This window comes from Pleurodeles waltl, chromosome 12, assembly GCF_031143425.1.
Source record: "Pleurodeles waltl isolate 20211129_DDA chromosome 12, aPleWal1.hap1.20221129, whole genome shotgun sequence".
NCBI classification, from domain to species: Eukaryota; Metazoa; Chordata; class Amphibia; order Caudata; family Salamandridae; genus Pleurodeles; species Pleurodeles waltl.
Genome location: NC_090451.1, coordinates 608,508,776 through 608,521,254, shown reverse-complemented (window position 1 = coordinate 608,521,254; position 12,479 = coordinate 608,508,776). Strand labels below are relative to the sequence as shown.

At 41.4% G+C, this 12,479-nt stretch overlaps 1 protein-coding gene across 1 annotated transcript in view; it reads left to right on the top strand.

The window, feature by feature from the left end:
• Positions 1 to 12,275, top strand: part of LOC138268334 (ETS translocation variant 3-like protein) — an 84,237-nt gene extending 71,962 nt beyond the window's left edge. Inside the window, exons 6-7 of the mRNA XM_069217874.1 lie at positions 936 to 1,056; positions 5,923 to 12,275. Of these exons, the coding sequence (XP_069073975.1) occupies positions 936 to 1,056; positions 5,923 to 6,410 (609 nt within the window). The 3' untranslated portion in view covers positions 6,411 to 12,275. The remainder of the gene's footprint in view (positions 1 to 935; positions 1,057 to 5,922) is intronic.
• The last annotated feature ends 204 nt before the right edge of the window (positions 12,276 to 12,479 follow it).

Here is a 12,479-nt window from a genome sequence, read left to right as displayed (position 1 = left end):
TCTAAATGTATTCTTGCACTTATGTGTAAATCTACACTTTATTTTACTCTACTGTGCATATATCTTATTATTCTGCTAATACTGTATACTTTTCTAAACATTTGGGGACCCCCAGGGGGTCTGCAGACCATAGATTAAGAACCTATGTACTGTTGTACAGTATTGGTAGACATGTGTCCAGCATACAACTTCGCTGTCAAGCCAGACTTTAAAAGATATTGGGAACTGGAACAATGCAGGCACTGCAACATAGAGTAGTAAGGGCAATTGGAACCCAAGAGATAGACTGAGCAAATGGAGAAAGGGCCACTCAGTTTGGCTGATTCTGAAAGAGAAGGAAGAATTGGCAGGATCCCATGAAGCTTGGAGCAGAAAGGAATAGGGACTTCGAGCAATGAAGGTGAAGAGCAGGAATAGGGGTGGCGATCGGAGCCAAAGGGGTCCTGAAGGCAAGGGGCTGTAGCAGGCTGCATCAGGAGCACAGGACCAAAGCGTTGAAGATGCAGAGGGCAGCACTGCTATGCAAGCAGAAAATGGGTCAAAATCAAACCATCTCAGAGTTGTAGTTCTGCGAGTGCTAAATTTCCATATTTTCAGAATGACTTTCAAGTGTATTATTGGGTCTGTAGTCCTGTAATTTATGACTTAATTCGGACACCGTTCTGAAGGGTTTGTGAAAGCAAGTCAAAAATCGGAATTCACGTTGATTCTAAATATCAAGTTATGAATGGTTCGCAAAACGTGCTTCTCATTGCCATCTGGCAGACCTATACTTCTAGAGGGCTTCACCCCAAGATCGTGTACCTCAGATCATAACTGTATTGGCACAATGGCAACAGGGTAGATAAACATTACCGGACGTCATGGTTCATTTGACATTGAAATAAGAACAAGGTTTAGAATTAAAAAGCTCGCTCCTTTTTATTTCTCATCAGATCCTCCAAAATATGATTCTTGCTCGCCGGACACTAGCAGACCAACTGACTTTCAACAGAACCATGCAGGATCCACCGGCCTTTGACCAGATCGCCGACAAGAAAAGGAGCAGTGTTGAAAGTAAGCAGAGCTTAATTTGATAAGGTGTTTCCAAGGCTCAGCACAGTTACATGAGATGCCTGCATTCATGAGGACTGTGGAGTGGCCAGACAAGTATTCGTGATGACTGTGGAGTGGCCAGACAGGTATCAATGATGACTGCGGAGTGGGCAGACAATTGAGTGTCTTACAGCTAATAACCTTTTCATTTGTAGAAGTATGGCTAATTGTGAAAGACATGGACACATTTTATTTGCAGGACAGCACTTTTATCACTTCAAAGCGGCATTGGTACTGGTAGCACATATGGCTTCAAATAGGCCTGCTACACTCTCAAGCGGGGATAGCCTCAAGCGCAACTCTTACCCGGGGTGGGGGTTTGATCGATCCTAGAAAGTGCTCATGTCTTTCTGAAATTTGATAACTTGTCCCTTTTTTGGATGCACTATGCCTGTCATCTGAAATAATTACTTTAGCAATAGCCACCAGAGCTTTCCCTCACGCAGGGTTGCAGGGTATGACTTCCATAGAAGGACAGGATGTGATCTTTGAAATAAGGTGTGGGAAATTTGCAGAAATGTAATAATGGAGATTAATGAAAATATTCACAAGATGTAGAGTAGGCTGTACTCAGAGACAGGAGGCTTGCAGAAAATATGAAGAGATTTCCAGGAAAGCTCTCAAAACAACCCCACTGTCTAAAAATGTAACTCCATGTGCCGTTGGCCTAACCTGCCTTAAATATTTTTGAGTAGTTGTCAATGGTGCAGGGGCCCTTATTCTGAAGTCTGTGTAGATTGTGATTCTGGTGCAAACTCATGTTTGCCCCGAATTGGGATTCTGACTCTGATGTTCGTTGATCTCGTTGCGATGTTTGCCAACATGAGTTTCACCAGGTAAGACCTGTAACATAACATGCAAGCACACAGTGAAAGATCCCAGTTTCATTGCCTGGGCATAGGGGAGGAGGAGAACGAATAATACACTCTCTGTGTTTTCAAGGTCTAGAACTTCGAAGGATAGAGAAATTGCACACTGTGAATAACATAACCTGTAGTATTAGTATTTAATGGGCATGCAATTTGCTTCTAGACTTCAGTTGAACTCATATTGAGCCCCCCTCGGAACAAACTGTTTATAGTATTTGCTACATAGGATATGACATGATAAGTGGAAATTGAGTAATTACGTTTACAACATCATGAATACAGAAATTCTTCCTTTTTTCACCAAATTTTCATTGGACTAATGTCAACAAAATTGCCTGGCCTAGTAATTTCCCAAGTATAACATAAATGGGCAATTTTATTCTGGAATATTAGGGTGGAGAGTACGTCTAGGGTCTGTTTAGGCAGGTTATTTGACTCACAGAATCACATTTCTTAATATCAGTATATTATAAAAATTAGATCAAAGTAAGAGGATAACAGCCACCGGACTGTAAAAAGTGGTGTTAATTAAATGTAAAAAAATGTCAGTGCATTGTACTTGCATTTTACTGAACGTGTAGGTTAGCAATAGTGACTAATGATGACGATGCAAACCTCGGAGTCTTTGTGTTGTACAAATCGACATTTGTGACAGAAAATGTATTGATAATGCTTTGTTTTTTTCATAACAAATCTTGCCACTGTGTGTGCACGTCCGGATCTTTGTTTGTTAATTAACAAAGTTCCTTCATGTGATATACATAAAACAATAATAATGCATGTGCTCAACATTTGGACTCTTTATGTAAATATACGTATGTGATTCTTACCGACCCACAGGACTGGCATGCATTAAAATAATGCTTCGCTCTTTTTAGCACAACGTGTGTGATGTATGTACCGGTCTGACCTGGAAACAGGGCACACTTTGTGCCCCAAGTCACAGGAACCCATCACTGCACAATAACAGTTATAAAGGGGTTTTCTTGACACCTTTTTTTGCATAAACTTTATATTTAGACTCAATCCAATTAGGATGCATCAGATGTCAGTATCCTCTTTGTGAATCGGTGGGGTTAAGCAGAAGTGTATGCTATGGCATAGCAGCAATCTGATTTACATATGAGCAGCATTACTACCCAGCTCAACATAAGTATAAACTCATATCCTCAATAAATTACATTTATAAATACATTTTAGTTTTTGTTGTATTCACTCATAAGTAAAAATACCATATACAATATGTTTATTAGAGCACTGACATTTCACAACCAGTGTGTTGCACCAGACACATTAAGTAACATTTATTACGCCAAATATATACGTCCAATTTAATAACTAAAATGCTTATTTGAATTTAAATATGTCTTGGATTTTTTTGCCCCGGTCTCCCAGCCTTCAGAAAAATATAAAATCAACACACAACACCAACAGCTCTTTTAACCATGCGCAAAACTATGTGCCTCATTTACGAGGCTCTAGCAGCACACTGCGCCACCAAAGCGTTTATGCTACAGTGGCTCATATTCTAGCTCATATTCACAAGGCCACCCAAAGCCATCTTTTTTTATAGGGCTTACGGTTACAGTGGCATTATTATTATTTCATTTGCATTTTAAAATAGTGCAGGGGACTACAACCTTTCCATTAATAAGAGCTACTTATGCTTGATAAAAATCATGCCGAGCTACTAATTATTATTAGTGTTAGTGTCAGACCACTTCAGACAAGATTACATTAGTGGCCTACCTGTGCAAGATTATCAGCAGTGGTCACCTTTGTGAAGAGTTGCCGGCAGTAATACAAAAAACAGGTTTTGTCAATTTGGACTGCCTCTACAGGGATAAAGCAGAACAGCCCACAGCTGCAATGTCGCTGGCACCAAGGAAATAATATTAGTAATACGCCTCCCCAACACCACATGATTTGTCAGACAAATATCATCTTTAGCTATATTTTGGAAATTAGGAGTTCTGAAAATACACATATTTTCTTCTCAAATACACGCTTTTCAATTTTGGTATACATGATTTATTTTAATAAAATAAAATCTTCTAATTTACTAGTCAGGGATGGAAATTAGGAGTTCTGAAAATACACATATTTTCTTCTCAAATACACGCTTTTCAATTTTGGTATACATGATTTATTTTAATAAAATAAAATCTTCTAATTTACTAGTCAAGGATGCACACACGAGAGCTACTTATAGATAGCGGACGATCTACCTGTAGGTCACAAGTTACTCATTGGAGAAACCTGATGTGGTGTAACACTACTAAAAACAGGTGTAAGAAGACTATATACATTATTGATATGCAACATCTCTTCACAAGGGAATTAATCTAACAGCACGACAGAGCTATTTTAAGGCATGGGACAGTGGGCAATTGTCTGTGGCATCTCCCACAAAGAGCCTGTCTGTTAAAATCATATGTAACCATCAGATTACCATAGATGCTGGCATTGTAAAGTAGAGTAGAACTCATGCAGTATCCGTGTGTGGAATGCTGTACTGATTCTTTGTAACGGTTCAAGCGGTTTATAATTTTTTTCTCTAGATGGTTGTATGGTATCCTGATGGTTACAGGATTATGCACATGTCCTTGGGATTGCTACCACTGTTTCTTGTCTTGATGAACACCACAAGGCAATATTTTTTAGGGGTCGAAACATTGAAAAACTCAACTGTTGCATACTACTAAGTTTTTCTATTGTACATTAACATGTATGTGTATGAGTTCTGTGCTATTAGAAATATATCATGAATCCACAGTGGTTACCAGTTGTAAATATTTCTTGTGCACCTACATTGACCTTTGTCACAAACCACTTTCACTGTACCTTTTTGTTTGAAGCACCCATATAGACATCATCTTCTGTACTTTACTAAAGAAATCAATGAATTGAACATACATCTGTGTGTGATAACATTAGAAGAAATTGGCAAGGGAGCATAGGCTTTAAGCACCCCCTGAGGGACCCATTTGTGCTTGATGTTTAATGAACTGCCCTTATCTGATGGCCAACAATCTGTTGTTAGGCCATCGCAGTAAGCTTTCCATTTATGGAGTCAAAGGGGGCTTCACCGATGGATATCTGATGATCCACCGAACTTACAATAGGGCAGGCAGGCAGACAGAGAGTTTGGCAGAGAGGGTATTCTTTCACAAGACAGAGTACCCTGTCCACCAAACCCTAACTCAGACTGTTTTGTTTCTGTAGTACTGTCCTTAAATAAGTGGGAAACACTAAACAAAGAAAGTTAATACATCAAGGGATTGAGGTCTCCCCCATAGTTGGAAGATCACATTGAAGGGTAGTCATCATACCATGTTCAGAAGGTTACCTGTGACATATCTCCAGATCTTCAAAAGGCCAAGTTGAAAATATCCTGCATGTCCCCTTGAAGATACCTGTCACAACATCACCAGAAGGTAACCTTGGGCAACATCCCATGTTGAGAAGGCCACCTTGAAGACTCCTCTCCAACCCTGTTCACAAGGTAACCAGAAAAACAAGTGTCCCAGGATGTTTAGAAATGCACCTTAAAGAAAGTTTTAACCATGTTTCAATGGTCATATATGGAATACTTAACAGCATATTGAGAAGGTCAATGTAAGCACATCTCCCACTTTGTTTAGAGTGTAACCCTTAGGACATCCACCTGGATGAGGTCATTTGAAGGTACCGCTCCATCCACCTTTAAAAGGTTGCCCACAAAGGTTAGAAATTGTCTCAAAGACACCTGTCCAGCACTGTTAGGATTTTGCTAGGATGCATTCTGAAGAAGAAACTAGAAAAGATCTCTAGATTTGTGTGCTCCATCTGAAGAGTAGACATATGCAATGATGGGTGCTCTGAACATTGGGGTGCCACTCTGTTTAGTGTCGAGTAGTGCAGGTTAAGAAATGTCCAATTCAATTATTCAATTTTTTCATTTTATTCTCCTTTCTAGGATGTAATCCCATCCATTCATCATGTCTTCTGGGTACTTGTTGCCGTTTTGGAGTCCAAGATGAACTTTTCCCCTACTTCCCGTCAACCCTTCGTCCTCCAGGATTTGCTTCCCACACCGGGCAACCCTTTTGCTCTCCTCAGCTCTTTCCACTCCCAAGCATTCCTGGCGGGCCCAGTTTATCTGGCCACCTCTTCAAACACACCCAACCATTGAAGGGAGAAAGCAGTCAACTCCTCAGTCGAACAGATACTCTCAAAATAGATATCACCTCATCAGGGACTCATCAACAGTCTCCCAAGCTTCAGAGAAGATTGTTCCAAGAGTTTCCTTTGTTGAAAACACAGGGGAAGATGATTGTGCCATCCAGTGAAAGGCCAGAGTCACTGCGACTACAGGAAACAGAGAGAGAAATGAAAGGGACTTCCAGCTCACATTGCACTTATTCCTCAGAGGAGACCTCCACTGTGCAAGAAAAGCGAGATTAAGAACTGGATCACAGGAGGATGATCTGAATATGAAGAGCACAGCCGGAAGAGATGTATGGGCTTCTCTGTTCATCTAATCAGCACATAAGCAAGAACGAATACAGCACTTTCTGTGACGTGTTGCATGGCATACACCAGAATAGAACAGTGAAATATTTCCACACCAGGCCACCATAAAGTGTGTATTACCTTTTGTAAAGTTCCCAGTGTGCCCAGGAGTTCAATCGTATCTCCAACGTTTCAGGCTTTCCGGCTAGAAAACTATTTAATTTTACACTACTGTTTCTCAAAGGCCATCTAATCAATAAATCATTTATCAGCTAATGTGAACCTAATTCAATTAGGGTCAAATAAAATCTCATTATGCCACAATTACAAAGTAAGCCAGCAATGAAGTCAGTAGCAATTAAACCTCCCACACTTTTACTTAATTTGTAGACGGGTGTTCCTTCTCCAGCAGCTAGACTAATACTTAAAATGTTGCTGTAAGTAAGAAACTCTAAATCACGTAGAAGAATTGTGCTATGGAAGACAATGCCCACTCCAACATGGGGGAAGATGGCATAAGTAGTGGCAAATCGGACCTAGAATAGAATAATTGACCAGTTTTGGGACCAGTTTGTGGGAATATATTCTGGTCTCACTAGCATGGGAGCAGAACCTTTCAGACATGCCTTCACAAAACGTTTGTGAAAAGAGTTTATATCTGCACCCAATGCGATTAAAGTGTGTACTGCTAGCAAATTGTGACAGAATCCTGCAGACAATTGTACTTTTCGTCCCGTGTGCTGCCGTCCTAAATTTCTCTAGGTTATAACCAATTTATGTGTCCTGGTAGTATTTTTTACGTACCATTGCCGAGCAGAATTCTTTTTAAAAAATCCCAAATTGTGTTATAATGTTTAAATACTAGAAAATATTGACTATTCGTAATGGCCGTACTGTGTTTACAAATGCACCATCGCCACAAAATTTGGCAAACTGTGCTTGATATGTTTTGTCTGTCCTACCAAGTATCCTGTCCACTTCCGCATGCTGAGAGCACCATGACTTTTTATATAGTTTGATCTTCCACATACACACATCATGCTGGCTAATCAGCGGGATGGAACCATATACATGAATAGCCAATAGCCTGAGCGGTGCACCTAGGAATATCCCTGACACGTTTGAACAATAACAGTGTCCATAGATCATGCAGCCGTTTCCGAAAGTCCTCTGATATACATGGAATGCATCAAATCCACGTAACGATTCCACAGGACAACAAATTGTGTCAAGGGCCAGCTAGACATTCTTATTATATTGCTATTACCCTGAGGTCAAATGTCCTCATCAGGTTTTCCACTTTTTATTTTAAAACTAATTTTATTGGCATTTATCATATACATACTTTTAGTGATGTGCACAGTGACATATCTTAATGCAATACAACTTACATTCCCGTAATGTTCGTAACTGCGCCAAGACCGCATGTCCGTCGGGGTATACAGGAAATTCCATGTATTTAGTAGTAAACAAATTCAAAAACTACAAACTAGTGTTTGGTTGTAAAGTGTCTCTGCAATATGTCTATATGTGACCTAGGGAAGCCCCACCCCCAGCGCTACCTCTGTTGCAGGAAGGGAGGGTGGAAAGTGGTGAAGGGACAGCGACCATCCAGTTCTTTGGTAGGCAACACCCTAGGGCGTACTCACATGTTGCATTCATACCAACAGTTGATTCAGTTCCTCTACTGATCCGGGTCTCCCCCGCAATGGACCCCAGGGACTCAGGCTGTGGCTGGGTGTGCAAGCTCACTATCCTCATGTGAGTCTCTGGCCTGGCTTGTGATGTCCCAGGGATATTTACACTCAACTATTCCTTCCACCCACAAGTCTGCTATTGGTCTCCTGCTCACCCCGAGCCTCTTCTCTCTGTAGTGCTCTCATCTCCGAACAAGCCCACATGGTGACATATCTAACCCAGGTCTCAAAGTTCGTTGGACTTCCACACCAATGACATGAACCTTCTGGCTATAATTAGTGTTAAGTCAGGGAAGCTGTGGGAAAGGAACCCATTAAACATACCTCAATAGTACTCTCTAGTGTTCGTTTCAGGGTCTTGTTTAGTTTCGTCAGGACTGTCCCCCCGGTACATCTGAAGTCGGGTGTACTCCCACATCATGTTTTTAAAGTCTGCGTCCAGGGTTCCACAGCAGGGACACCTCCTAAGTTTCCCTCTATATGTGGCCCTGAGTTTGTGTGGGGTCAGGTAAGTCCTGTGTGTGTAGTTGAATTTAATGCACTTGAGGCAAGTGTTGTTGGACCCCTTCTATGGATATGCCAGTATTCTACCTTTTCGGTGTTCCATGATGTTCTGAGGGCATCCAGTGGTTTTCTGGCCAGAGCATTAATTTCCCTATAGAACATTTGATCAGGTGTCTTCCTGACTTCATCGTCAATAGCAATTGGATGACGGAGTGGGCTCCTCAGCGCCCATGCCCCATAGCTCTCGGAACGTCCATGAAAGCGCCTCGTAAGTGAGGAACTGTCCTGGTGGCAAGTCGTGCTGTGCAATCAGGTCTGCCAGCAGGATGAAGGTACCCATATGATAGCAATCACTAACCATTACAATCCCCGTTCCTCTACACAAGCTCATTTGCCCAACCCTGAAGAAAGTTAGGGGGTCCCATAGGGCGATCCCACCAGTGTGAGCTCAGGTGCATAAAGCACGGTGCACCTCACTCTTTGACGCAGCCCTGCCAAGAGTGCAGGGCTGTGGACAGGAGAGGACCTGGCTGCGGGATTCCCATTGTGGGCCTGAGTAGCTTGGCCAACAGGGCCCCCTGATTCAGCTCAGACGCAATCAGTCTGAGCTCATCCTGCCTGGCCACATCCAGTCACCTGGTGATCCACTGGATCTGTGCTGCTGCAAAATTTAACTCAGCATCTGGGACTCCCAGTCCACCCTCGAGTGGTGGGCAGCAGAGAGTGTCAGAGGAGACCTTATGGAGGCCTCCGTCCTAGATTATTTACCGGAGTTGGAATTCCAGTTGTCTTAACCAGGTTGCCAATACCCTCAATGGGAGGTTTGCTAAATAGCAGAACAGCTACGGGAGCATGATCATCTTGGAGAGCACTATGCATGACACGAGGGATAGCTTAAGTGATCTCCAGAAGGGAACACACGTCTTGAGGGACACTCCCAGGTTTCCCTCCTGCAAAATGCCCATCTTATGAAAGATCTGGATGCCCAGGTATTGAAAGGTGTGCAGCGCCCAGAAATTTCCACTTTTTATTTATACACCTTTGCCTACCAGAATGTATTTTCTCAGTTGGGGGGGCAAAAAAATCTAAGTTGCTGGAAGTGAAGTTTTTTAACTTCACACACTAATACTTCCCATCCACTCAGGCAGGTGTAATGCCTGCAAGGAAAATGCTGGAACTTTTGGTGCTCCTAGTAAAATATAATTTTGCCTTTTGTGCGGTACCCTAGTTCTCCAACAAAAAAAGCAATTTTCCAATATATTTTGTGTGACACCTTAACTTGGCCTATTGACGCTCCATCCCTTATGTCCATAAATCACAGTGTATAACTGTGAAAGCTCTTCCCAGATTATATAAACGATGAACTAGTGTAAAAATTGAGTTAGTGCTTTTTTTACCGATGGTTTCGTGTTTAGTACAAAATGGGCCAAACAGGTTTTATTTCAGTCTATTGTAGATAAACATTTTCCTCTATGTTAAACATGTACAAAAGAGGTTGTGAAACAATTGGAAAGCAATATAGTTCATGTTTTGACTAGTGATCTTCAGGGACACTGCCTAGTTTTGGAAAACATTGAATGGCTGTCCCACCACAGGAACCTATTCCATAAGGGTCGAGTTTACTCCTTAAATCTGATCACAGTCTACTTCATGATCAAAGCAAACCAAGTATATGGATATTCAGAACAGTCAGCGGCTTCCCACAGACGCACAGGATTTTCTGCAAGACATAGCTTCCATGAGCAAAAGGTTTGCAACAGAAAGGCAAGTGCACTGCAGAGAATTGGCTGGAAGCAGTTCAACTACAAAGGATATGGGATGTTAAGGTCCAAAGAGTCCCCACTCAGACTTTGAACCATGAGACTAACCCTTCACAGCCCACAGTTGGTGTACGCCCTTTATTTATTTAGGTTTTCAACAATTAAAAATAAATGTTCTGGACTGTTCATTAAAAACATGTTTTTCAGTTATCCAAATCCCACATACTTGTGAATATAAACCAATATCATGGAAAGGTTCCCAAAATTAAAGCATCATCTCTCAAATAAAGCAACGCAATAGAAACTGCGATGCCCCCAAAAGGGACTAGATAAACTCCACAAGTTTCAAGTCAGTGACACCTGCCAGTCCTCCTGTAATTCATTGGAGACAACAGGTGCACCCACTATTTGTACCGCTAGCAAGGAAATCCTTTAAACTGTTGTTAGAACATTGGAATGGAGTGAGCTCTATGAATGATAATGGAGTAGCTCCGGGCTTAAAAAGGCTGGTATAAGCCCAGAGCCCTAACATTTCAATGTCTGTCTTTATGTTTCTCCCTTTCAAATTTAGATCATTCTACCCTTAGTGGGTCTAATGTTCTAATAGCCATATAACCCTTCTCCATTGGGCTATACCGGTTGTTAAAGGCCCTCTCCCTCGGTGTGGGCTCCTGCCTTGGACTTGGGACTATAGCTCAGGTTCAGGGCCTTTAACAACCAGTATAGCCCTCAACAGTGATACATGAGGCTATACTTTCATCAGGTTTCGTTCTGGGCTCGTTAGTATTAGTTGGCTGGCCTTTGTAGCTGCTCCGAACAGTAGTTATTATATTTATGAATTACAATCTTGGTCATTTTTACAAATACAATTTGCAAACTTTAAATATGTTTGAAAATGAGTTTGTTTTGGGTCGAGATTTAGTTTAAATACTAAATCACTGTCTGCTCCCAATAAAAAGCTAGAGGTTTGAAGTTCTAATGAATTCTTTGAGTTTGAAACAATGCTGATGTACCTTAACAGCGTTCTTTGTAATCGATTAAATCACAAAGACAAAGCTACAACCCGAATGCATTTTTCTCTGAAGTCCAATAACAGTGCATGCTTGTGGCTGGGCAGGCCTTAGAACAGTTTACCTGTATCATGGCATGAATGAGTTTTTACATCTTTCCGGCCCCCCAGTGCATCTCGCCTCCAATCAAAGCAGGCTCATGAGAGACCGAGCTGTACTGATGGTGAAGGACACAATACATCACAGTAAAGCATAGGGTGGCTAGGTATATTTAATAGACGGGATCAGATAAGGAAAAACAGCTTTACAAATAAAAATGTAAACACTTCGGATAAAAGCATAAAGAGGAAGACACTTGCAATTGCTTCTATGAATTTTCAGAAAGTACCACCAGTGTAATTTTATAATTCTGCCAGGTCTTATGCAAGTGGAAGCACTGGGCCCTGCAGCGCCAATTGAAAGGTACGTTTTATATTCTGTTTAAAATTGGCTTTGTGTTTATCCCGATACTGCATCTTAGTAACATTCGCCACCCAAAACCTACTGCTTTTTTTGTTCTTCATTGGGCCATGCATCTCAATGAAATCCTTCTGCGCATATTGCAGCATCGATACGTTTACCCTAGTTTTTATATCCTTAGAAAATGAAGATTGTCTGAGATGTCGATAAAAGTGTAAAGGATCAGCAACTTCTGCAGCATAATAATCTTTCGGAATAAAAAGCCCCAAGTGAAAAGCGCTTCTTGGAATAGGAGATGGACCCACATGTGATTTATACTCAGCTGGGTTACACGATGGCCTTGCACCAGTCTGGCTGACGTTTTCTCACGTCATCGGTTAGTACCAAAGCAATGAGAAGGCAGGTCAAAGTTTTGAGCAGACATGTTTCTCAGTTTGGATTTCCCAAAAGGCATTGGTCATCTCTGTTATTTGTAAGAGTGTGTCTGTTATACATTATTGCTAATAAAGCTTTTAGATGTGCACACCGTGTCTCTCTTCAGAAAGTTGACGTCTCTCTCTACTCTTGCACGTTTCTTTATTGTCTGTTGCC